At 44.3% G+C, this 27,567-nt stretch overlaps 1 protein-coding gene across 7 annotated transcripts in view; it reads right to left on the reverse strand.

The window, feature by feature from the left end:
* Positions 1-656: 656 nt before the first annotated feature.
* Positions 657-27,567, reverse strand: part of ep300.S (E1A binding protein p300 S homeolog) — a 56,096-nt gene continuing 29,185 nt past the window's right edge. For 3 of the 7 annotated variants that reach the window (XM_018261145.2, XM_018261149.2, XM_018261148.2), the window contains exons 15-31: positions 27,343-27,519; positions 27,071-27,230; positions 26,617-26,735; positions 25,447-25,707; positions 24,775-24,863; positions 16,998-17,108; positions 15,558-15,614; positions 14,919-14,996; positions 14,768-14,835; positions 14,519-14,669; positions 13,987-14,133; positions 13,777-13,890; positions 12,896-13,061; positions 5,490-5,654; positions 4,821-4,982; positions 3,791-4,072; positions 657-3,529 (exon numbers count right to left, since the gene is read on the reverse strand). In XM_018261145.2, the coding sequence (XP_018116634.1) occupies positions 1,235-3,529; positions 3,791-4,072; positions 4,821-4,982; positions 5,490-5,654; positions 12,896-13,061; positions 13,777-13,890; positions 13,987-14,133; positions 14,519-14,669; positions 14,768-14,835; positions 14,919-14,996; positions 15,558-15,614; positions 16,998-17,108; positions 24,775-24,863; positions 25,447-25,707; positions 26,617-26,735; positions 27,071-27,230; positions 27,343-27,519 (4,602 nt within the window). In that variant the 3' untranslated portion in view covers positions 657-1,234. The remainder of the gene's footprint in view (positions 3,530-3,790; positions 4,073-4,820; positions 4,983-5,489; positions 5,655-12,895; positions 13,062-13,776; positions 13,891-13,986; positions 14,134-14,518; positions 14,670-14,767; positions 14,836-14,918; positions 14,997-15,557; positions 15,615-16,997; positions 17,109-24,774; positions 24,864-25,446; positions 25,708-26,616; positions 26,736-27,070; positions 27,231-27,342; positions 27,520-27,567) is intronic. The other 4 variants (XM_018261150.2, XM_018261152.2, XM_018261147.2 and 1 more) reach the window with 3 other exon arrangements.

Below are 27,567 nucleotides of genomic sequence, written 5' to 3' on the forward strand. Positions count from 1 at the left end.
GAAAATCTCTCTCTGTAGCCCCTCTCCAATGTGTAGAAATACCATTAATGTTGCAAATACTTGGCTTAACAGAACATACTTTTACGGGGTTCTTTTGAATGGTAAAAGAGGTTCAAGGGTAAAAAAATTTACATTTTTCTTGCCATTTAACCAAATGGTTTTTGGTAAAGAAAGGGTAAGGTGGGGAGAAAGAATGGGGTTATTTTACTTTATTTATATATAGATTTATATTTATATATATATATATATCATCATGTATATATATCTTCTGTTTTAAAGCAACATTAAACCATCCTCTGAAAACCTCTGTATTAGGAGCACAACTGCCCCTTCTCACCAAAATAACCCATTCATGCCCAAAATTAGGGCAACGGACCTTAAAAGCCCTTTCCAGCTGTGATTCAAGCAGACAATTTAAAGGAATCCAAAAAAAAAAAAAAATTTTTATTATATATATATATATATATATATATATATATATATATATATATATATATATATTATATATATATATATATATATATATATATATATATATATATATATATATATATATATATATATATATATATATATATATACATATATACATATACACACACCTTATGGCTATGATCACAGCTTGTGCCGAGTGTGGATTGGGGAGAGTGAAAAGGTTTACGAGTGGATCATTGCAGGATGGGAAACACTAACTTTGCCTATACAGAAACCGTCCAACAGTAAATAAAAAAAACAGTCAATACTATACACATTCATTAATTTAAAAAAAAAAAAAAAATACAGAAAAAACATAGGAAGTAATGGTAAGTGTATTTTGGACGTCAGGGGGGGTTAGGATCAAGGGAATGCACTGTGCATTTTAACAGAGGAAGAGATCAGAAGGCTGTTTTATGGGCCCAGCCACTGGAAATATTCTTTATAATAATTATAATAATATTAATATCTGCCTCTCCCCACGCTCTGCAGATCCTTATAGGTCTGAGCTCAGCAGCTCTGGAGAACTCCACAAAAAAAAAAAAAAAAAATAGATAACATTACTTGAAAAAAATAATTAAAAAAAACTTGAAAAATAACCTTAAGCCCCGCACGCCCTCCCGTCCCCACAAAAAACAAAACAGCTGTTTCTTCAGTATAAAAAGTCAGTCTGAGCCGAAAATAAGTTTATTTTTCAGAATTGCGTGTTCTTAGGAGTCACTACTCAAGGGTAGCAAAAGATCCCTTATACCCTATACCTCTAATGAATATCTAGTGCACTCTGTGAGAGGTTGGGATTAAGGTCCGAGTTGTCTGCACCCAGGCCAAGGTCTGGCACCCCCCCTCCATGAAGACCTGCCATTTGCGAAAGCATAACAGTAGGATCAGGGCTTCCGTAGTGTCCTTGATCCATAGGGTTGCCTTGTCCAGGCCCCACCAATCCTGGGTGAGGAGAGCTGGTCTGAGGAGAAACGTGGTGAGGGGATGGCTGAGGCTGCATACGGGGAGACGGGCTTGAGTGTGGGGGCTGTGACTGGGGACGTGGAGAGGGCACAGGTTGGGGAGAACGCACTTGGTTGGTAAGTGATGGAGGAAGCTGCTGTCCCTGTAAATGAGGGGACTGAGCAGGGCCTGGCAACATGTGCTGTTGTGGGCTCATTGGATTTTGTTGTGCTGGAGATCCCATCTGCTGGTGTAAGAGGCGCTGTTGAAAGCTCTGCAGACCACTCGATGCATCACCCGGCATTCCCTGTGGCATCTGATTAATTTGTCCCATACTTCCTTGCTGCATCTGGATATGGTGCTGGAAACGCTGTTGCTGCTGCTGTGTGTAGCCAGACATGACTTGGTGCTGCTGGAATTGGTTATGATTAACCATTCCAGGTCCAGCTCCTTGCTGCTGCTGCAGCTGCTGTTGTTGTTGTTGTTGTTGCTGCTGCTGCAGCTGTTGTTGTTGTTGCTGCTGCTGCTGCATTATTTGCTGCCTACGCAGGAGTATCTCACGGAACTGAGGGGAAATCCCACCATGATTGATATTTACTGGCTGACCTTGTTGATTCATTCCTGCCATCCCCTGCTGGGGAATAGGGGGTTGCTGTGGAGGCTGCTGTTGAGGAGCCTGGGGCTGCTGAGGAATGCCAGGGCGTGGGCCAATTGCCTGCATAGGGTTCATAACTTGCATGCCAGGATTAGAATGCACTACCTGCGGAAGGCCACCCTGGGAAGGCATCCTGGGAATGTTGCCAGCTGCCTGTGCATTCTGATTACTAGCATACTTTGCTGCTCGTTGCTTGATAAAGGCAGCCAAAAGCTGTGGGTTTGATTGCAAAATATTCAAAACCTGCTGCTGCTGCATGGGCGAGCTGGGAGAACGCAAAGTACGAAGAAGGTTCTGCAGAGCAGCTTGTGGCAGTGTGCCTTGTTTTGTTTGGCTTGCTCCAGGCACCTGTCCAATGCCAGGCTGGGGATTCATGTTCATAGGCTGTCCCTGCTGCGGTACTGACATAATAGGTGATCTTTGCATGCCCGGTTGCATTGACTGGGGCTGGGGCATTCCACCTTGCACCCATGGAGGCTGTGGTTGAGGCGGAGGTGGCTGCTGCTGTTGTGGAGGTTGCTGCATTCCAGCAGGCCCTATGCCAGAATCCATATGAACTGGACCCCGAGGGCCCTGCTGAGGGTTCATTCCCATGGGTGGCATTGAGTTCATAGTTTGCATCTGATGTGGGTTCATTATGGGCCGAGGGAAAATTTGAGCTTTCGCCATTTGCCTTTGTGTCTCTGCAGCCCGTTGTATCTGCATTGCCATCTCCACAGCAGCTGGAGGTGGACCCTGAATCTGTTGCTGCTGCTGCATTGGTCCAGTCTGGGGAGGTGTTGGAGGAGTCATTTGCCCAGCTGCTTTGCCCTGGGAGATGCCCCTAGGGGGTTCAGCACGTGCCATGCTGTAGGGAGACATGTTGTTAGGTGTTGGAGGCTGCTGCTGAGTTGGAGGTTGGGGTGGTGGTTGTGGAGTCTGTGGAGTAGGGGGCTGTTGGCCTGTTGGTGTGGAAGGGCCAGCTGAATTTGGAGAAGGCAAACTCTGCGGAGGGCAAACCCCACCAGTTCTCTGCATGCTGGCCATACGACGTCGCAGCATCTGAGCCTGTTGCAACCTATGTTGTAGCTGCTGTTGACGTAGCTTTTGCTTGATATTGAGGCAGAAGGGCACAGGGCACTTGTTTTCTTGGCAGTGTTTAGCATGGTAGCAGCACAGGGCAATAAGCTGCTTGCAGATAGGACACCCTCCATTGGTTTTCCTCTTGCAGCCTTTGGTGTGTTGTACGACTCTCTTCATCTTCTGACATGAGGGCAAAGAGCAGTTTGCATTGCGACACTGGCAGGCATGTACAAGAGACTGGATGCAACGCTGAATGCTCAACCGGCGGGAATCTCCAGGGCTTTGGGTTGCTGCTGCTTGTTGGTTGTTGCTTTCATCATCCAAGCCAAGCCCAAGTTTCTCCATTTTGTGCTCATGGGTCTTTGTGTTGTAGCAGGTGATGCACAAATCATAATCCTAGTAAAAGAAATGAGGAAAACATTATAAAAATAATTTCTGATGTTAAAAGCTGGCTTGATCCTTCATTTAGACTACTCTAAAATAGACAGTAATACAAAGGTCTTCAATATACATTTAAAAAATATACTGTATACAAATAATGTCCTGAATATATATCAATGAAATCTTGTATCCCACCCCCTTGACAGATCCCCAATCTATTACAAAATAATGTAGACTATATTCTACCAATGGTTCTGCTTCTAGTATAGGTCTTACCTCACAAACAGTACAGTGCCAGCGAGTTTCAACATGATGCTTGCACTCATTGCAGGTGTAGACAAAGCGGTCCTGGCTCTGTGTATGAAGCTCCACTAGCATGCACATTGTAGACCACTTCGCTCTGCGCAGAGATGAAAACTCCAAGTGTTTATCCCTAGCGAGTGTAAGGAAGGCATCCCGTCCATCCATCAGATCACAAGGAATTAGGGGGTCCGGCTCTACAATTGGGGGAAGGGAATTGGCCGCTGGACCAGCAATAAGGCGGATGACAAAAAATACCTGGAATGTAAAAGTTTACAAATATAAACAAAGACTCAAATTTTGCACAAAAAAAAAAGACAAAACAACTTGCATTGACATGCTGCTAAGTTTAGTAGCAACGCCCTGAAACAATGCTACAAAACTCAACTACAACTGGGCACATTACATCTCCCTTGAGACGCAACCTCGCATTTTAGAGAATTAGCGTAGCATTAACAAATTTAAGCCTGGCGGTGGAGCGGAGTGTGGCGAAGCGGTCGCTGATGAAAATTCGCCCGTTAGTGAATTTGGCCCCATGTCTGTCTACTGGGGGGAAGCAACCGGTTGCAGCGACTACAGAATATCTGGAGCCTGTCACAATGGACCCTTTGTATAAGCAAACTACTTGACTTTGTACACATTGCTGCACTGCCTACACGCTTATGGTATACATAGTAAGTTAGGTTCAAAAAAGACACACGTCCAAGTTCAACCTTACCTTTTTTTTTTTTTTTTAAAAAAAAAAAAAACCTTCATTCTCTTGTGATGTTCTTTCCTAACTTATTACACCTCTGACCTGTTCTTTCATTCCTTCAGTTGTAGACTTTTTTTTTTTTTTTAAAGAAAACCGCTGATAACGAAATTATAATTATAAAGCCCCTGCAAGAGTGACAATGTAGCAAATAACTCAACTGGTCCCTGCGAGGCACACCTGTAAAAAAAAACCCCTGCTACAATCTAGGTCAGGTATGCTATTTAATTGGAGGGCCACATTCACAGAACCCACCTCTTTATGCTTCTCCATTGTAGCATAGAGTTTTTGTGATAGGTCATTGGACACATTTGGCATTCCAGGCTTCTTCTTACTCCCTCTGCTCAGGCTGCTCTTGTTTTTGCTGGTCTTCTTGTTGTTTTTCTTCTTTGCAGTTTTACTGTCTCCTTTCCCAACCTGTATTCAATTATAAATGTTAAGGGAATTACAATCGGTCACTCGCATCACAATTTAAAAAAATAAATAAAAACATTTTCTCCAGATTTAACGTACTTTGCAAGAACTGTATTCCAGTGACATTAACATGACTTCCGCAAAGAGGAGGCAGGTACAGGGCAAAAAAAGAACAACGTTTACGTAGTGATGGACTTGCCCAAGTTCCACCATATTGTCCTCCATCCACATTGCACTGAGAGACTGTACCGACATTTAGTGCCATCGAAAATAACCCAATTTTGGCACATACAAAAGGAAATAACAGATATATCTAGCATAGATTAATGGGAGCAGGTTTATGGAGAGTCACAAAACATGACTAATATCAATTAGACTCTTACACCGTGGTGGGGAAAGTTTCAGCAGGTGGTGGGGAAAGTGTCAGCAGCAGAAAGACATGGTAATTCAAGCAGCCGTTAGCAACTCTAGAAAGATTTTGTATGTTTGTGTATACATAACTGTATTCACCTCAATACTTTCATTGCTGGTATTTTCTTCCCGCTTCCTTTCTTCCTCCTCCTGCTCCAGTTCTTTAATGCTCTCTTCCAGCACATTTGGCCAGAAATCCCCTTCAAAATATGGCAGCTCCTTGGCACTGGTCAGTCGGTCTTCTGTTGCTTGCTTAAAGATGTCCTGCAAAGAGAGTTGTCAAGGTGGTATAAATGAAGAACAAGATAATCTGAGGATTAGAGTTTATAGTGGGAGAGATAGGGAGAAGATTTCAACTGGTGAGATACTTTAGAGGACACAAAACAGCCTCCCCATATATTTATATACATAGAGTGGGCCAAATCAGGCAAATCCGAAACGCTGTCCATTAGGCTGGTGGCACACAGTAGGATTCCGAGGAGATTAGTCACCCAGCGACAAATCTCTTCTTCTTTGGGCTAATCTCCCCGGAATGCCTTCCCACCGGAACGCATCGTTTTTTCCCGAAGTCGTCTGACGTTTCCACGTGAGGCAACTTGGGAAAACGAAGCAATCCGATTGCCATTCTGTCGGCAATTCACATTCTTGGGAAGGCATTTTGGGACATTATTCCTGTAACGTTACAATACACTTTTGAAGATGCCCGATCAAAATGTTCAGTTCTGCCCAACAGACGAGATAACAGATATCAAAGGCTTTTTACTGATATCTGTCACCTTGTATCCCACCACACACGCACCAATTATACAAAACAGCTTTCGAACAATAATATTGGTGCATGTATGGCCACCTTTAGCCATGTATCAATGAAAAGATTAGGTTGAACAGACTAAGATCTGGTTAGAAGTAAGTAGAAGAAAGTAGTTTAAACTCTGTCTCTTCTTTTATATGGAGGTTAATTCAGATATATTTTGAATCTCTGGGGCAACTTTAAATCTCTCCTATCTCCACTGCACTCAAGTCTCATTGCAACTGCTCAGCAAAGAACATGAGATTATTTTACATTATTATGTTCCATCTAGCTGCAAAAATAAGTCATAGCTGCAAAAATACTAAGTCACGCCAAACGCTTATACAAGTCTTCTACTTTTATACGCGACACCCTTTTAATATTCTTATGTTTGTTATGTAATGGATAATGCATTCCTGCTTCTGACACCTGGGCCATCTTGACAGGAGCTGAAGATTACACACCAAAAAAATAGATATACAGGATTATATACAGGATTTTGATGTAGTTCGTAGTACTCTTGTACGTCACAAGAATTGATGCTATAACATTGCATAACACAAGCATTTACATAGTTACATAGTTAAATTGGGTTGAAAAAAGACAAAGTCCATCAAGTTCAACCCCTCCAAATGAAAACCCAGCATCCATACACACACCCCTCCCTACTTTTAATTAAAATTTTAAAATTTAAAATTTAAAACCTGCAAAATGTGAGAAGTTGGACAGCAGAAAAAACGTGCACAGTCAAACCAGCAGTAACAGGTAGATTCTGGCCCTTAAAACACCTTCAATGATCTTAAACAGTTAATCTTAAGGGTAAACAGAAATCGGTTATGCAATAGGAAGAAAATCGGGTGGCACCTGCTGGCTATTGTCAAAACTTCAATACTGAAACACAGACTAAAAAAAAGCAGATTGTGTACTCACCGTTAAATCTCTTTCTCTTAAGTCACTTGGGGACACAGGGACAATGGGGTATAGCGAGTACCACTAGGAGGCAGGATACAACACTAAAGAAAAACTGGCTCCTCCTCCACTGCTATATCCCCAGCAGGCGGAACTTAACTCAGTTTGTACCATAGTCCACAGGAAAGTAACTTGAAAACCTTTAGGAAACAATAATAGTAACTTGTAACAAGTCCAACATGTCTAACGAATGGCGAGGGTCTCAATCCAGGGAGGGAAACTGTGTCCCCCAAGAGACTGAAGTGAAAGATTTAACGGTGAGTACACAAAATCTCCTTTTCTCAAGGCCCGGACTGGGTCCAAGATGTGTAATGCCGTATCTTTCTGGTTTGTGGGTGCAGGACAAAATGTTGGAACAGTTATTTCCTGATTTAGGTGAAAATTTGAGACCACCTTCGGCAAAAAGGACAGAACTGTGCAAAGAACTACTCTGTCCTGGTGAAAAACCGGATATGTTGAGTTCTGAAAAGCACCTTGCTGAGGCAATTGCCAGGAGGAAAACGGTTTTCCAGGTGAGCCATTGAAGAGACACTGAACCTAACGGCTCAAAAGGTGGCTTTTGTACTGTGCGTAGCACTAATGCGAGGTCCTATGGAGAGATTGGTGTCCGTATGGGGGGAGTTACATGAGCTACCCCCTGCATGAAGGTCTTGACATCTGGTCGTAGTACCAGGTGTTTCTGGAAAAGCACTGATAACGCTGATATTTGCAACTTGAGGGAGCCTAAAGACAGGCCCATGGAGAGACCTTCCTGTAGTAATTCTAGAATATTAGGTAAGGATAGTACTCTGAATTTTGCTGTGTGTCGGTTGCCCCATTGGTGGTACGTAGACCAAACCCTGTGATAGGCCCTGTCAAACTGGTTTGCATGCAGAACAAAGTGTGTGTGCCACAGCCGGAGGAAAACCTTTTTTCGTCAAGATATGGGTCTCAAGAGCCAAGCCATCAAGTTGAGCATGGTTGGGTTAGGATGAAGTATTGGACCTTGGGTGAGGCGGTCTGGAAGTGACGGCAAGGTCCAGGGTTTTTCTACAGACAAGTTGAGTAGATCTGTGATCCAGGATCTCCGTGGCCACTTTGGCGCTATTAGAATGAGAGTGGTCTGTTCTCGTTGCATCTTTCTGATAATCCTGGGTAGGAGAGGCAGAGGTGGAAAGGAGTAAGCCAGACAAAACTGCCAGGGAGCTGTCAGAGTATCTCTGTCTAAGGCCAGGGGATTCCTATATCGGGCCAGGAAGGCTCGCACTTCTCTGTTGTGCCGGGTCGCCATGAGGTCCACTAGCCACCTTTGCATTGTTTCATGAAAGATTTAATCTTTGTGCGTCCACTCGCCCGGATCCAGGGACTGTCTTGCTTAGAAAGTCTGCTTCCCAGTTCAGAATCCCCGGTATGTAGATGGCTGACAGAATGGCTTGGTGGGTTTCAGCCTATTTGAAGAGGAGCTTTTATTTTGTTTAGCACTCCTCTACTTCTCGTTCCTCCTTGATGGTTGATGTAGGCCACAGTTGTGGAGTTATCCGACTGTATCTTCACAGCCTGACCTACCAAGTCCTGCTGCCAATGTATGAGGCCTATTTGGACTGCCCGCATCTCGAGTAGGTTGATCTGTAGCTTCTTTTCTTCTGATTTCGATCTTCCTTGTGCAGACCGACCCTCGAGGACTGCTCTCCATCCGAAGAGACTTGCGTCGGTTGTCAGAATGGGCCAGCAGGGTTCCCCTAAGTGTCTCCCTCTGGTGAGGTGGTTGGTCTGTAACCACCAGAGGAGGGATGCCCGTGTCTGGTGAGAGACTAATCTATTGGAGGAGAGATTTTCATCTCTAGATGGTGATTCCCCGAGATGGAATTTTGCGAATGGCATCGCTTCTATTGTAGAGACCATTTCCCCTAATACCTTCATGCAGAATCTGGCTGTGTGTAGTGGTTTCTGCAATAGCGATTTCACTAGGGCTTGGAGGTGAAGAACCTTCTATCGAGGAAGAGAAACCCTCTGTGTGAGTATTGAATGGCAAACCGAGAAATATCATGGATTGATTAGGTATCAGAGAAGACTTGTTCAGGACCCAGCCGAGTTCCTGTTGTTTGTCCATTGTCACCCTGAGGGACCTTTGGGCCTAATGGAAGGATGGTGCCTTGATCAGTAGATTGTCCAAATACGTGTAATGGAAATTCCTGCATTGCAGATCACCGCTGTGGCTGCAGCCATGATCTTGGTGAATACCCGTGGAGCAGATGTTAGCCGAAGGGCAGACTTGTGAATTGATAGTGATGAATCTGAAGGCAAATCTCATATTTCTGATGTGGTGGAAAAATAGGTACATGTAGGAACTTTATGTCGAGGGAAATAAGGAATTGCCCTGGAGACATTGCCACAATGACTAATTGAAGGGACTCCACTTTGAATTTTCTTGGGCAGATACATTTTTTCAGCTCCATGAGATCCAATATGAGGCAGACTGATCCGTGCTTTTTAAAGGAATTGTTCAGTGTAAAAATAAAAACTGGGTAAATAGATAGGCTGTGCAAAATAAAAAATGTTTCTAATGTAGTTAGCCAAAAATGTAATGTATAAAGGCTGGAGTGATTTCATGTATAACATGTCAGTCTGAACACTACTTCCTGCTTTTCAGCTCTCTTGGTTTACACTGACTGGTTACCCTGGTTACCAAGCAGTAACCAATCAGAGACTTGAGGGTGGGCCACACGGGTCATATCTGTTTCTTTTGAATCTGAGCTGAATGCTGAGGATCAATTGCAAACTCACTGAACAGAAATGTACCATGTGGCCCCCCCTTCAAGTCGCTGACTAGCTCAGAGTTATAGAGCTGAAAAGCAGGAAGTTGGATTCTGGCTGTTTTATTAGACATCTGTTCACTCCAGCCTTTATATATTAAATTTTTGGCTAACTAACTATATTAGAAACATTTTTTATTTTGCACAGCCTATCTATTTACACAGTTTTTATTTTCACACTGAACTATTCCTTTAAGAACTACAAAAAGATTTGAGTAGTAACCCCTGAAGAGTTCCCCATGAGGTACTGGTGTTATTACCTCTGCAAGAAGAAGGCTGGAAATGACGTCCTGGAATGCTGGAATGCTGTGCGTCTGCTTGGCTCCTGAGGGAGCCTGGACATGAAAAAGCGATGAGGGGGGAGTGATGAGAACTCTATGTGATAACCTTGAGAGATAACTTCATGAATCCAGGAGTCTTGAATGTTTGCGAGCCACACGTCTGCAAATTGACCTGGTCTCCCCCCTGGCGGTGGGGGCAGACCATCATGCTGAGTTAGTCTTGTCCCCAGTCTTTGGCTTTTAATTTCGGTTCTGCCAGGAAGGTCTTTGCTTGGTACCAAAGCGACCTATGGATGCGAAAGGCTGTCTCAGTGGAGATGACCTTGAGCTTTTGGCTTGGGAGCTACGAAAAAACTTGCCCCTATGAAAGGAAGAGCGTGCTTTTGGTCGCAGCAGTAAGGTACTTTTACCTCCTGTTGCCTGGCTAATCATCTTGTCCAGGTCAGGTCTAAACAGGAGCTTCCCCTTGAAAGGAATGGATGTCAGAGATTTTTTGGAAGAAAGGTCTGCTGACCATAGTTTCATCGAGAGTGATCTGTGATCTTCTACTGCAAGTGCAGAAGATCTGCAGATGACTTGTGTTGCATCTAGTGAAGGCTCGCACATTGGGAAAGCCCGTGACAAGGTGCCCCCGCAGCAATCTCAGTAGGAGAGATTCTGACCAGGATCGGATAGCTCGGCTAACCCATGCCATGGCTATAATAGAACTGGTGAGGCCATGTTCTTGGAAAGACGGGACACAGGTGTGTCCACTGACGGGGGGAGAAGTCCACTTCTCTGTCAGCTCTGCCGGAAATGGATATAACTTTAGAAAACGATTAGTTTGGAACCGTCTCTCCGGCTTATTCCAATCCTGTTGAATTGTGTGATGAAGCGGAGAGTGAAAAGGAAACACAGGTGATGGCTTGTTGTGCCGTTTAAAAAAAAAAAAAAAAAAAACTAGGAATAATCTGAAGAGGCTTCTGGTTCTTGAAGTTGAAGAGTCTGTAGTACCGAAGAAATTAGAGAATCCACTGAGAGTCTAGGTGCTTCTTCCTCATCGTGATCTGTGCGCTCATGGAGGTAGATGTGAAAAATGCCTGGGGGGGGGTCTCACTGTCCTCCTCAGATGTTTTGAGGGCTTCATCTTAGGGTTATCCAGCTGGAACAGAAGCTTGTCCAGGGACTGTGCCAACTTCGGTATTCCTGATGCTAGTTGTGATGCCAACTCTGGGACTGAGTGCTCTGAGGTTGGTGGTGCATTTGTACTTGGAGCAGATGACTCCCCTTGGACCGCCTGGTTCAGCTGGGGGTGGAGCAGGTCTTGGAGATTCAGTGCCTTGTTACAGTGGTTTACACCTGGCGCATATGGGCTTTTTATGCCCTGATAGTAAGCGTTTGCAGCATTTGGCACAGGCCAAAAATTATACTGGCGCAGAAGGTGCACATGTGGAAAAAATGCTGTCACCTTGTCATTCAGACAGTAGGAGTAATTTTGCGTGTCAGAAGAAACTGGTCACGGTAATAAATGTCTCTAAGCCCCCCTAGCCGTCACTATCCTGCAGAGAGAAACATCACAGAGGAGGATTTTACCTAGTCCTTGGGACTGTGCTATTCCCTCTTGCCCCTGTGTTCTGTGGAGCTCTGTAGCTGCTCTCGTATAGGGCCAGTGAGAGAAGGTTAGCTAACAGGCTTCCAGGGCTGATGTTAGTGTGGTAATGATATTAAAATGGCGGCCGTCATCTAGAATTCGAGATCAATTGCGTGACAGTCATGGTCGTAAGGCGGTAAGTGTAGCGCCAATTTTCAAAATGGCGCTGCTGCCTTAAGAGCAGTCTTTCCAGTGCGCGTTCAGCGCTTCTTGGAACCTATGTGCAGAAGACCCGGTGCTGTGAATGTAGCGTAATGCGCTGACAAGCTTTCCCCTTCCCTCTAAAGGGGCACTTCTGCTGTTGGACCCGAAGACTTTGGTCTGACTGCAGCTGACACTGGAATTGCCGCTTCTCGGAACCTATGTGCAGAGGACCCGATGCTGTGAATGTAACAATGCGCCTACAAGCTTTCCCCTTCCCTCTAAAGGGGCACTTCTGCTGTTGGACCCGCAGACTCTGGTCTGACTGCAGCTGACACCGGAACTGCCACTCTCTCTCACAGGCTGCTGTCTTTTGGCTGCTGGAGAAAATGATGCAGCGTGGATGACGGTCTATCCTTTGAGTAAGAAGAGGGAGAGCGAGCGAACCCCCCCCCCCCCACATTCCCTGTAAAAAAAAAAAAAACCTTGCCTACAGGGGTTTAGCTCGCCTCTTGTCTTCCGGCCAGCTCAAGCTCCTCCTGCAAGGAAAAGAGATGAGTTTTTTGGCTAGGTGGTCAGTGCATAACACATTGAGGAGCCCAGAGTCAGATTCCTATGATGGAGGGTGCCAACAAAGATCCTTTACACAGTGTAAAAGTCTACTCTAGAACAACCCTCTGGTGTTGGACTAGAAATAAAATGTCCTAACCTCCTGAGGACACAACTAAAACCGAGTTAAGCTCCTCCTGTTGGGGGTATAGCCAGTAGAGGAGGAGCCAGTTTTTCTTTAGTGTAGTGTCCTGCCTCCTAGTGGTACTAGCTATACCCCATTGTCCCTGTAATAATACTTTATTATTGCATTTTAATTATTTCAGAGAAATCATTTTTAGAGTAATACCAACCTTGTAATCGTGAATTACTCGCTCAGACACAGACTTATCCAGCATCTTCTTGTACCACTCCTGCAAGCGTTTGGGCTTTGGGATCTTCTGGTCCGCTGGGTGACAATGAAATATATAGTCATCTCCTTCACTGGGAGGACAGGCCCATATGTGTCCCGCTGTATACCTGAGAACACAAATAAGTGAATCAAGATCGAATTAAAACCTCTATAGGCAAAGAAGCACAGATATAAGTCTTTTTTTACCTTAAAAGGATACTGTCATGGAAAAGTGTTTTTTTCAAAATGCATCTGTTAAAAGTGCTGTTCCAGCAGAATTCTGCATTGAAATCAGTTTCTCAATAGAGCTAACAGATTTTTTTTATATTTAAATTTGAAATCTGACATGGGTCTAGACATATTGTCAGTTTCCCAGCTGCCCCCATTCATGTGACTTGTGCTCTGGTGCACCTAATTAGATTAATTTGTCATAAACATTGGCCTGCATGCATGAATGCATCACATTTTTAAGGGGTTGATAGCTAGGATTCTTCTTTATCATATATTAAGCAGAATAAAACAGGCACACAGATTTTAATCTAAAAGGATTTTTTTTTTTTGCTTTGGCTTGCAAATGACAAATGTGCCCAGACACATTTGTTAAATGCAAGACTGCCATCATCTTCCATTTTCATCAAGAATGTCAGGCATGCCAGCAGTGTCCAATTTGTACAAGTCATTCACATGTTTGACCCACAATCATTCAATGGCTGCCTGAACACTGCACGTATGCATGCCACAATGTGATGTATTATACATTATTGCAGGATAGCTAAAATGAGTTTGGAAACAACAAATTGGAGCCATATTTGCCCCATCACACATTCTAAAAAATAGGCTTACCCTAGTCTTTTGACATACTCCAGATAGCCAATGAGAATCTCATGATACACAGTTGTTCTAAGGCTCTTTGGGCGAAAGAAATGTACACTGTCCAGATAGGAAATATAAACACGCCTGGAGATAAAAAAAAAAAAAAAAGTCAAAAAGGTTACTAACTAAACCAATACATAATTTTGGTTGGAGGAAGGAAGACAGACACAAAATGCCTACCTTTGATTGGGCTGGGGACAGTCAGAGCCATATTCTTGCACATGCATACCAAAAAAACACAGTTCAGCTCCATCGACCTCTTCAAATGCAAATAAGGCTTTTGTTCGGTATGGGAAGGATTCTGCCATTTCCCCTGCATCCACAAACCTGTATATTACAACAATTGTGTGAGAAAATACTATTGATGTATGAATGGTGATGCATGGGTGTATCTTTCCAAGAGTTTATAACAACTGTTCAAGCATGCCAATTTGGTTCACTTATCATTAGTTTCCAAAAGTAAAAAGCATTAAGAACTTACACTATAATGTTCAAAACTCAAAATTTTCAAGTAATTTTTCCAGTTATGTGTTTTTCATGAAACATATAACCAGCAACATTTACATCACAAACACAGAAATATAAGAATATTTATTTGTGAAAATAGATTGTACATGCAACTAACAGAATATTATACATGTGCATATAGGAAAGCCCTGAAAACAATACAAGGCATGGTGTGATCTTTAAAAAAAAAAAAAAAACAGCTTACTTCGATTTCATGCCAGGTTTAACTTCCACAGTTTTATCAGATGCGTGGACCACCCGAACAGTCACCTCTCCAGCCTCAGGATTATTCTGCCTTCTCAGGAATTCATTGACTCTGTTCTCCAAAAAAGAGCCAAGCCTTGTAGTTGGAAGTCCTAGGATAAAATAAATGGATTAATCTATCAGAACAATAGACTAAAAAACGATATTACACGTACTTTAGCCTCAAAACCAACAAAATAATAGTACTTACGCTTGGCAGAAAATTTGTTCTCTTTCCGGGTTCGGCCTGTTTTCTTTAGACAGCCTTCACATACAAAGCTACAAACAGAACAAAAATGTCAGAATCAGAATGTCCTTCATCAAAGAGAACATATAGCTTAATGCTGAAATAAGACACCTACCCTGTGGGCCAGATGGTTTCATTATGCAGCACGCAGATCTGGTGCATTTTTCTACCACACTCCAAGCACTCCACATATCTAGATCAGAGAGGATATAACTCAGTCTTCACAAGTTTCCCCATCCCATTTACCATCCGAACATCCACATTTTTTAACCCAGGGACTAGACAGTCATTTTGAAACTGTATTCTGACAAACATTATTGGCAAGTGCCAAATTGCTGGTCCACATAACAAAAGTGTATATAGCAAACTGCGTTTTTTAAGCATGGATTTAGCCATGTGCTACAATGTTTATACATTCTACTGGCCACTCAGGCCTGGACTGGCAACATGTGGATTCATGCCAGAAGGCTTGCTGTAAGATGCAATAAACAGCTACTATTTAGTGGGATGGCAGGGGCTGTTTGGGCCTTTGTGTACTTGAAATGTCAGGGCTTATATTGAATCCCAGTCCTGGCCTCTGCAAACCAGTGGGAGAAGACAAATCAATGTAAATCCTTGTCAATTTTTCTCGTCTATAACCGCGCTAGTGGATGCAGACTAACAGAGCAAAATGAAAACAATTAACACTCTAGTCTGGAAGTGCAAGATATACTGTTTCAAAATTGTGGCGGGACAAATAGAAAGGATTACATACTGTTCTGGATCCAGTGTGTCATTTTTCCTTTTGGAGAACTGATCTTTACTGATGGTGCTGAATAGATACAAAAATGAAAAAGGCATAAGTTACATACATTTCTCCAGCATTTGGAGAAAAGAAAATTGAAGCAGAAAGGGACAAGTAAACAACTGTGAAAATCCATTACAGCGCCCAGTAATAAAAAGGAGAACTGGAGAGCACTGAGCAAAAGGAGAACAAGATTTAGGGGGGAAAAAAGAGGAAGTTTGAGAAGATGGAGAAGGGGTGAGAGCAAGAGAAAAAGCTGTTACAGTGGAGGGCTCAGAAGGGTGGAGCTAGAGCAAAGGTGGGGTCAGCAAATCAGGAGCTAAAGAAAAGGGTGAGGATCTGGGTAGAGCAAAGAGAAAAACAGTGGGGCAAAAGCAGCAGTATCATGAAAAAGGAACAGGAGAACTGGTGAAGGAAAAAATGAGGAGCTGCTACTGTCCCTAATCAACAACTACAAATCAACCAATATACAGTGCTACTACCTGCTGGAGAATTCATAACATGGCACCTTACAGAGTAAAAAGCATTAACACTACCTTATACACTGGAAAGCCAACAGCACCAACAAAACTTACCCCTTATACTGGAACTAGATCACAAAAATGTTGGTAGAAAACTTTTTATATGAAAACTTCATCAACTACAAAACCACACACTGAACAATAAGCTAGTACTTAGCACCTATGCGGCTGACTGCATGGTGTCTGCACTACGTATATCGAGAATACAAAATGTGAAGTCACTCATTCACGAATAGCTATTGTATCAATGGTATAACAAGCCATTAGCACATCGTGTTACTAAATCTACTGAACGCTAAGAATAATAAAGCTTTAAAGGGGACCCGTCACCCAAAAAAATTATTCAAAATCCTATTGTATCACATTAGTCAAGCAAAATTAACTTTAATTACACTATATAAATTATTTCAATCTTGTTTCCTGGGAATTCATAATTATAGAGGCAGGAGCAGGCAGGAGCCATATTGTGGACGCTGTTATTAAGGCAAGTCTTGCATCATCTCAGAATCTTGTTTGTGCACCAGAATGGGGGACCTGATGTCCATCCCCATGTAACTGGCTACACAATTAAATGGTGAAGAGAACGGGGGAATGAGGGGAGAGCATTGACATGTAGGAAGTGCTGAATGGAAAGTGAAAGTAATTGCCTGCCCTGCCTCTATTCCTTAGGCATAGAGGAGGGGCAGACAATATTTGATTGACATCTGAGATTTTTAAATGAGTTTACAACAGCTATGAACGCTTTAATAAAAAATAGAAATTGGATTTCATGTTTAATTTGAAAAGGACTTTTATTATACAGATTTGTGTGTCTGGGTGACAGGTCCACTTTAAATATCTACTGAACACTAAGAATAATGAAGTGTTAAATAAAGAAAAAGGTACTTACGTCTGAGGTTGGGTGGGGTCATCACCAAGAGAGACGCACTCCCCCTGGATCTCGTTGAAGCACTTTTCACAGAAGTGGTACCTATCAGCGAGAAGGCCATATTTGGGTGAACTGTATGTTCACACAACGGAGAAGCCGAACCACGCAAGCCAGGAAGCCATCAGCCAGGGGACGTCACGTGAGGGACACGGGGGGTGCGCAGATCATCAAGCAGAGCCAGGAGCCCAAGTAATTTGGATTTTGGATTGATTTTGGGTTTTTTGTTTGTTTGTGTGTGATTTGGTTTTGGTTTGGATTTCATTGCAATCAAAGCCATCACAGGAACAAGCAAGGGAAGGGAAGGGTCAGAAATGAACACAGAGAGAAAAAAGCAGGGTGGGAATGGGGCAAGACAAACAGAAGCAAGACAAGACAGACAAAAAGCAGAAAGCCAATGCAAAGCACAGATTAGCAAAGGATTGTCTCTCCATATGGGATCACAAGCAGCAAAAATCATTACAGCAAATCAAAAGGAAGGTTAAAATAAATAGAATAAAAGGGTAACTGGGACTGTACAGAGTTTGTCCTCCTGCTTTGCTCAAATGAAGAAGTTACATTTGACACCTAAGCAGAGTGTTAATGAGTTGCCACTATAGGGATAAACAGGGTTATGACAGATACACTTCAAAGTGGCTAGCTGCTCAGCACAAAGGGAAAGGCTAGGGTAGTACTTAACTAACATGGAAAGGATGCACAGTAATAAGTCTACAATGTCCCTAAGGAACACAAAGCACATTAAATAAAATGTGCTTGAAACATTCTGCTTATTAGCAGAATAAGAGCATGAAGGATGACAAATCCTTAACATGACAGATCTGTAACACAACATGAATGAATGGTCTATTGAGCGGATAACGCTGCAGTAGTAAAGGAACACCTTTAAAGGACACTGCACTGTGAAAAGCCACATCAAGTCATTTATGCAAAACTTGTCACATAAAATTGTATCAGGTGCATAATTTGAGGGGAACAGGTCACATTTGCTCTATTACGGGGGCACTCCAGTAAGAAACCTTTGTTTCCAGCAAGGAATTATGAATGTTCTGCTTTTGGCTTCTAAAATATAGGGAGTTATTCAAACATGCTGATGGATAAGCAGTTTACATATAAGCTATTACTATTCAAAACAGGTTATTGGTGTCAGCTTTTTACCTCAGTACAAAAAAAACAAGTGAACAGGCTCCCCACAGACATTTTAAAGGGGTTCTGTGAATCAGTAAAGAGTGACTGAAGTTTAACAGAGCACAAGTCACATGACTGGGGGCAGCTGGGAAACTGATAATATGTCTAGCCCCGTGTCAGATGTAAAAAATAAATAAAATATATATATATATATATATATATATATATATATATATATATATATATATATATATATATATATATATATATATATATATATATATATATATATATATATATATATATATATATATATATATCTCTCTCTATATCTGTTTGCTCTTTTGAGAAAAGGAGATTTTTAGTATAACTTACCGTTAAATCTCTTTCTCTCTAGGCACTCGGGGGACACAGGAACTGTAGGGGTTAAGCTCCTCCCTCCAGGAGGCAGGACACTGAGAACAAAAAAATCTGGGCTCCTCCTCTCCCCCTATAGCCCTCCTGCTTAACTCCCACAACTCAGTTTCGATAGCAAGCAGAATAACAAGAACTATATACATATAACCAGAAGGTCAACACCCCGGGAAAACACATTCCCCTTTTATGATCTCAAATGAGACCTGTTTCAGGGAGGGTGTTCCTGTGTCCCCCGAGTGCCTAGAGAGAAAGAGATTTAACGGTAAGTTATACTAAAAATCTCCTTTTCTCTTACGGCCTCGGGGGACACAGGAACTGTAGGGACCTACCAAAGCAGTCCCAAACCCGTAATTAGGGAGGGAAGAAACAAAGACCAACTGCCTGCTTCAGTCTGAACAGACGACTGACTGCAGGACCTTCCTGCCAAAACACGCTTCGGCAGAAGAATAGGTATCAAAACTATAGAATTTAGTAAATGTGTGGATGGAGGACCATGTGGCAGCTCTGCACAGCTGATCAGCGGAAGCATCATTCCTCCATGCCCAAGAGGTACTTAACGCCCTAGTCGAATGAGCTCTGATCCCCTCTGGGGGAGTCGTGTGAGCAGCTAAGTATGCCTGCCGAATTGCCTCTCTGATCCACCGTGACAGAGTAGCCTTGGACGCCGCTGTCCCCATCCGAGGACCTGAGGGAATCACGAATAGAGATTCGGACTTTCGAAAGGCAGAAGTTCTCTTCACATATGTTGACAAGGCCCTGACAACATCCAGGGAATGAAGACGTCTCTCCTTCTCATTCCTCGGTTCTGGACAAAACGATGGCACCACAATAGGTTGGTTGACGTGGAAGGAAGACACCACCTTAGGAAGGAAAGAAGGCACCGTCCGTAACACCACCTTGTCCTGGTGAAAGACCATGAGTGGTGGAGATATGGAGAGTGCCCTCAACTCTGAAACTCTCCTGGCCGATGCAATGGCCATGAGGAAGACAACCTTCCAAGTCAATATCGGGAGGTTAACCGAACCGAGTGGCTCAAATGGAGCATCTTGAAGATATCTAAGCACCAAATTGAGGTCCCATGTTGGGACTGGTCTTCTGCGGGGAGGTGCCACATGTGCAGCTCCCTGAATGAAAGTGCGAACATCGTCCCTTAACGCCAGTCGATCCTGAAAAAGTACTGACAAGGCTGAAATCTGCACCTTCAGGGATGCTACCTTCAATCCCCCTTCAAGACCCCTCTGTAAAAACAGAAGGATACGAGAAAGATCGAACTGGTCAAAGGGAACCTCCTTAGAATCGCACCAGGATGCGTATGCCCTCCATACTCGATAATAAGCCGAGGCCGATGACGGCTTCCTTGCCTTAATCATAGTGTCGATGACCGTGTCTGGCAACCCCTTACCCCTCAGGATAGCGGTCTCAACAGCCACGCCGTCAAAGTTAGTACGTCCGGATTGTGATGCAATATTGGACCCTGCTGGAGTATGTCTGGACGCCTCGGCAGATGAAACCAATTGCCGAAGGAGAGTGTTATGAGGTCCGTGAACCATGCCCTCCGGGGCCAGAAGGGGGCCACTACGATCAACCGCAGATTCTCCTGACGAAACTTCCTTAAAACTCGAGGCAGCATTGGAATGGGCGGAAATACGTATGCGAGTTGGAACCGCCACGGTTGAGTCATGGCGTCCACCCCTGCCGCCTGCGGGTCTCTGCTTCTTGCAAAGAACCTTGGTGCTTTCCTGTTGAAACGAGACGCCATGAGATCGACTTCCGGCTGTCCCCACCTTTGCGCTATCATGTCGAACACCTCTGGGATGAGTTCCCATTCCCCCGGATCTAGACGATGACGACTTAGGTAGTCGGCCTCCCAGTTTTGGATGCCTGGGATGTATACCGCCGAAATCTCTGGTACTCGAGCTTCTGCCCAAGACAGGATTCTCTCTGCTTCCAACCAGGCTGCTGAGCTGCGGGTTCCCCCCTCGTGATTTATGTATGCGACCGCGGTCGCATTGTCGGTCTGCACCCTCACGGGGAGATTTGTCAGAAGATCCTCCCACTGTCGCAGAGCGAGGTAAATTGCTCTGAGTTCTAGAACGTTTATGGGTAACCTGGACTCCACGGGAGACCATCTTCCTTGGGCTGACCTCTGCGCGAACCTTGCCCCCCATCCGGTCAGGCTGGCGTCGGTGGTGAGAATCACCCACCGAGTCTCTCCCCACCTCCGCCCCCTGGCCAGATGTAGAGGGTTCAACCACCACTGTAGTGACCGCAGTGTAACCTGATCCAGTGTGAACCTCTGATCCAGAGAGGAGCTCCTCCAATTCCTCAGGATGCATAGTTGCAGCGGCCGTAGATGAAACTGCGCAAAGGGTACTGCCTCCATGGTTGCCACCATGTGCCCAAGGACCCGCATGGCAAACCGGATCGACGGCGTCCTGATCTGTTTGAGCTGCCGAGCGAATCGTCGCATCTTTTCCTGCTTCTCTTGTGGCAAGACCACTCTCTGTGAGCATGTGTTTAGGATCAGTCCCAAGAACTGCATGACCTGGGAAGGAAGGAGAGATGATTTCCTCCTGTTGATCAACCACCCGAATTGTTCCAATGTTCTGATGGTAATCGCTAGATGGTCCTGGGTTTCCTTCAGGGATGCCGCCTTCACCAAAATGTCGTCTAGGTACGGCGTGATGGAAATGCCCTGTAAACGCAGGACCGCCGACATTGCTGCCATGATCTTGGTAAACACCCTCGGAGCCGAAGAAAGGCCGAAGGGAAGTGCCACAAATTGGTAGTGTTGCTGGAAGAACGCAAACCGTAGAAATCTGTGGTGTCCTGGCCAAATGGGAACATGTAAGTACGCATCTTGGATGTCCAAAGACGCCAAGAATTCGCCCTCTCTCAGAGATCGTATCACGGAACGAATGGTCTCCATGCGAAACCGACGGTATCTGATGAACTTGTTCAGCCCCTTGAGATCCAATACTGGACGGAATGACCCATCCTTCTTGGGAACCACGAATAAATTCGAGTAGAAGCCCTGGAAGAGTTGGTCTTCTGGTACCGGTACGATGACCCCAGCGTGGAGTAGTCCTGATACCACCGTGAAGAATGCCTCTCTCTTTGGATCTCCTTGAGGCACCCTTGAGAGAAAGAATCGATCCTGAGGACGGGACAGAAACTCTAGTTTGTACCCCTCCGCCACTAGTTCGTGAACCCAGGCGTCCGACACAGATTCGCGCCACACCTCCCGAAACCAGCGTAGGCGTCCCCCCACCACCTGGTCTGGGAGTGGAGGGCCTGTCCTGTCATTGGGACAGAGACTTGTCTGTAGAAGGCTTCTGTTGGTTCTTACGAGGCTGCCATCCCTGACGGTTCTTGTGTTGGAACCTGCTCCTTGGCAGAGAGGAAGCTGGAGAAGAAGCCCCCTTGGCTGATCTGAAGCCTTGGCCACGAAAAAACCTACCCCTTCTCTGTCCTGTATTAAGGCGGGGCTTGTGCTGGGGTAACAAGGTGCTCTTTCCCCCAGTAGCCTGCGATATTATCTTCTCAAGCTCCTCGCCAAACAGTCGCTTGCCTTTGAAGGCCAAGGAGGTTAGAGCCTTCTTGGAGCTGAGATCAGCTGTCCAATGCTTGAGCCAGAGCGCTCTGCGCGCCGCTACCGCTGTTGCCGAAGTTCTGGCCGAAGCCTGTAGGGAGTCAAGGAGGGCATCGCCCAAAAATGCATTGGCATCCAAAACCTGGTTTGCCAGTGCGGATAGATCCGTCCGAGATGCATTATCTCTGATTCCATCTAGTAGCTCCTGAACCCAGTCCGCCATAGCCCTGCTGACCCAGGCTGCTGCAATGACAGGCCTGAAGGCAGAACCTGTAGAAATAAAGATAGAGCGTAAGAATCCCTCCAGACGTTTATCGCTGGGATCCTTGAAGGCTGCGGCGTCTGGAACGGGTAGTGCTGTATTCCTGGAAAGACGTGACACTGGAGCATCGACTGCTGGAGGAACCCCCCATTTTTCTGTAAGTTCCTTAGCAAAGGGATAAGAACGGGAAAACCTACGAGAAGGCTGAAACTTCTTCTCTGGACAGTCCCATTCCTGCTGGATAATCTCCCCCAACTGATCATGAAAGGGAAACTCAGCAGATTGCTTGCGCTGGCGCTTAAATGGACCCTTAGCCCTAGAACCAGAACCAGATGTTTCTTCCAGCTGTAGGGAAGTTTTAATGGCCCTAATGAGACCCTCAATATCATGAGGGACCTCCCTGTCGGGATCAGGAATGTCCTCAGATGAAGAGGAAGAAATTTCCCCCTCACTGAAATCAGAGACGCCAATGTCGTCGGCCGATTCTGCAGACGACGTGGAAAGAAGGTGCTTTCTCTTGCTGGATACCTTCCTATGCTTGGTCTGGGGCTGAACAGATAATTGAGATACGAACCTATCCAATGAAGTGGAAAGATTCGCAATTCCCTGCAAGTTAGCCAGGGATTGGGACAGCTGCAACGCCCAGGGTGGAGGAACATCCCCCACAGTATAGGCTTGGGATGCTGTAGCGCCCGCCGAGCCCCCAGAGGCAGATGAAGCATTAATAATTTCCCTTTGGTCTGCGACCTCAGGTGCAATGAAGGGGGCAGATGATTCCCCTGAAGCTGCGCATGCTGCACAGACAGGGTCCCCCTGTCCCTTGGCAAACTTTGCACTACATAAGGTGCAGGCAAGATAGGTCACGGCAGCAGTGGCCTTCGCCCTCCCTCCCCTGGAAAACATGTTTCCCTGCAGGCCTGACCCCTGGCAATATGCGTTCAGCAGAAAAAAATACCCCACAGACCTGTCCTAGCAGCCCTAAGAACGTCCGCGTGCCTGGAGGGAGCAGCGTTAGCAGTTCCAACGCCGTCTCGCAATTGCGCAGTAAGCGTTCCAGCTGGAGCCTCCCAGGAAGCGTCAGAAGAAAACTCCCCTTTCGGCGCGAAGAGCGCAAACCCGGAAGAGAAGAGAGTGACGTCACTCTATACGCTTGCTCCCCTCCAACGGCACAGCGCGCCTTAGCCTGCCGTGCGCATAGACTGCCCTGCGCCACTCCCTCCCAGGTGGCGCTCCGGACTAGGCTGCATGAGGGGGGAGGGGGGGAAAGAGTAGGCAATTCACCCACTTTCCGGGAGGGCGAGACTGAGCCACCCCCTGCTGCCTACTTACCCCGAGGGAGTCCCGTGAGATGAGAGGCCATCAACAGGGGACATCAGCTCTCCCTCACGAGCCTCTCCGTCTGGCCAACCCTAGTCTCTGCCCTGTCGGCAGGCCCTAGAATGGTGGGTGGTCCGCTTGCAGCAAGCCTTACAAAACCCCAGACGAGGAATCCCGCGGCGGGGGCTCACCTTTAGAGTGCAGGATTGTTACCTGACTCCGGCCTCTTACCCCGGGTGTCAGCGCTAAGCGCTGACCGTAGAATCCTTGCGTGGGGCCTCCTAGAGGCCAAGCCCTACCTCCTTGGATGCAGGACACTGAAAAACTGAGTTGTGGGAGTTAAGCAGGAGGGCTATAGGGGGAGAGGAGGAGCCCAGATTTTTTTGTTCTCAGTGTCCTGCCTCCTGGAGGGAGGAGCTTAACCCCTACAGTTCCTGTGTCCCCCGAGGCCGTAAGAGAAATGGATTTAAGTGCAGAATTCTGCTAGAGCAGCACTATTAACTCCCATGAGAGTATCCTTTTAAGGACAGACTTTAGTAACCGCTGTACAGTCCAGAACATGTGGCTTTTCAAAGAATTGATCAGTTGTCCATCAACATTCAACAATGTAATGTTTTGTGACATGTTACAGGTTGACATACTTAGAAGATGCAGGTGCCTTTCCATAATGCCTGACTAGACACAGCATAGAAGCCAGACATCTATTGATTACAGGCAGGGCACATACAGCAGCAGAAATAGGGTAAATGGAAATAGTCTATTAATGCAGTACATTCCAACCCAAACCAGATTCAGTGTGTGTTTAATATTGCATAAAACACTTGGAAAATGTCACTCCATTTCTCAAAGATGACATGCGCCACAGTAAGGACCAATTGCACATTTTAAATGACGGCAAGAATAAGTTACATTACTGCGCACACTATTTCCTACATAGTCACAAACCAACAATAGGTTAGGAGGGTGAGGCAAACACTTTGCTGGGGTAAAATAGGGACTATAGTAAAGGTAGCAGTGGAAAGTCTTACCTGTTTTGATAGCTGTAGTAAGTGGCATCACGGGGAATTGTACATAGCTGCTTTCCATAACAGCAAAGGGTCTGAGGAGAAAACTCGAGCTGAAAGAGGAGGGAGGGGGGGAGTGGAGGAGTTTTACAAGCAGCATATTTAAGGAGCTCTCAAAGACAAATACATGAACACTGCCTTTATTACAGTGCAGCATGATAACTGAACACTGATCATTTCAAACTGTCTGCTACATCTTTAAAATAACATACTTCTTAGTACATATTCTATAACATGAGAATTGCTATGATACATCACAACACATTGGCTGTCATTAGAAGTCACTATTTATATTCCCTTCCTAAAATAAATTAGAGAATTTTGAAGTAAATTACTAACCTTAATCAAATATGTCTAACAATAAGCTGTGCCTAAACAATTGATGAAGCACTTTAATCAAAAACTGCAAAACAATTTCAGTAGAACCGCCATTTTATGTTTTTCAGGGGACCAGAAAAAAATTATGTAAAATCCAGGAAAATGTAAAATGAGGGAAAGGTATTATGCATAATAGATGGGACCACAAAACAACAATGTAAAATGAGGGAAAACTTAAAATCAGGGGGATGTAAAATGAGGGTTCTACTGTACATCTTATTGAAAAAATTAATAGATATTAAAGTCGTACAAACTCACCTTCCTACCACAGCAGTATCCCAAGCTTTGCATGACTGGATCAATCTCCTGCTCAAACACCTCCGCCAGCTTGGAACAGTACTTGTAGACGCGAGAAGTTTTACGGTTGTATAGCCAGGCGTTGTTGAACATCAGCCAAATATCTTCCACATACTGCCAAGGCTCTTGGTACTGTCCTGTGTCCAACTTGCGTTTAATAGTTGAAAGGTCCATTGGAGTCTTGACAATCTCAAAGTAATCCTGCAGGACAGAGGTATTTTTCTGAATCACAAGAAGTTATAATGCATTACAGATTTGTGAGGATGCATGGCAAAAAAAAAAGAAAAACACAAAAAAAACAACTATATAGAGTTCTTAGCCAATCAGTGAAAGTATTCCCTCTATAAGTAGTTAAAAAACTTGAGGTTTTAAAATATGGTCATTTAAAACTGAAGTATTTTCAAAGGGTCCAGTCATCCATGTTATTTCTTGTTCTCTATATGGTATCCAGGGTCTGGTAAAGCATTAAGAATATTAAGTTATGTGCTGAAGCTAGCTTCACTGATTAGCAAGAATACTATATTTGGACATACAGGGTATTTGCAAGCAATAACATTAAGCATTGTGCTGATTTCTCTGTGAAAGGCAAAAGTGCTACGGTTTGATGTGCTCAAATTAACGAATCACTTTAAAAACAATTACCGATGAAAATCAAGTACCAATTTTAGAATGTCCAATTGTCTGCCTCCTAAAATCAAACTAATCATGAACATTGTGCAATCAGAATAAATGGATTTTAATCATTCTATTTCATTGTATTGCCTTATTAATAATAATAATAAATGTTTAAGACTGCTGTCAGCTACTGGATTCTGACACTTATCCTTTGCTATACAAAACATTAATATCAATTTTAGGTAGGTCAACCGTAACACACAAATTCCCAAAAACAGATGAAACCAGTTGTGGCAGACTGAGGTATAAAAAAAAGCATTTAAAGCGCAAACTATAGTTTAAGCCTAAGCCAAGCATTGCTCCCGAGGACCAGGAACTCCAAATGAATTTGCTTTGCAAGACATATAAAGCCAGCTGTGAATGCAAATACAGCATTGAGGATGTTAACAGGTACAATGTTATGCAAGCGCTGTTTATACATGAACACCAATTCCAATCACCACAGAGGACTCTTACCGGGATTCCTAATAACTGAGCATCCACTGGTTGACGAAATGGAAGGGACTCTGGATCTTGGCGGTATAATGCTTCCAGAGTGGGCATGAGAGCCTGGCGAAGTTCTTCAGGTTTGAAAACTGCAAATAGAGTAGAGAATATTGGGAAAAAAAATAATTTACACACACTCAGCATTGTGTTTAAGCAATGAACTGTATAGCATGTGGTAACAGAAATTTATATTAAGTAATCCAGCAGGAATCCCTTTACGCTGGGCATTACTGAATCTTCTCATTGGATAAAACATTCCCACTAATATTTATACCTCTCCTATGTCTAAATTTTGCTATATGCATATATCCCCTCACATAGCTTTATTTCTGTAGGTATATGTTTTTCTTGGCTTTGCTTTCTTCCATCATTTGTGAAAAACTGATAATGAATAAAGTCAATTTATTAATTTCTAAATGCTTACTCTTCTTCTTGGACTGCCCAGGAGGAGCAGGAGATGTCTGGGCAGCAGGGGTTGCTGGTTTCTCATCTTCCTCCTTGATTTCTGTTTTTACTTCTTCTTTCTTCTCTTCCAGCTCAACTGGCTCAGATTTGCAATCCTCGACTGCTCCCTCTGATTTAACCTGTGAAGGAGACATGTTACATTGCATTATCTATTGGCAAAAACATTTCACTAATAAGCTACAAAAACACGATTTTATTCCAACGGTATGACATATTAAGATAATTGGTTACCTCAGGTTTCTCCTCTGCTGGAGGTTCCATAGGCTCAGGCTCAAGATCTTCATCTTCTTGCTTGATCTCCATTTTAACCTCTGGAGGTTGCTGCTCTTGAACAGGTTGCTGAGAGCTAACTTCAGAGCTATTAGTAGAGGGAGGATTGGAAGATGGGCAATCCAGATTGGCTGTAGGCTGCAAGAAGACAACTATTAGGTGGGCATTTCTGGGAGTTTTAATTGA

Source organism: Xenopus laevis, chromosome 4S, assembly GCF_017654675.1.
Source record: "Xenopus laevis strain J_2021 chromosome 4S, Xenopus_laevis_v10.1, whole genome shotgun sequence".
In the NCBI taxonomy this organism is placed as follows: domain Eukaryota; kingdom Metazoa; phylum Chordata; class Amphibia; order Anura; family Pipidae; genus Xenopus; species Xenopus laevis.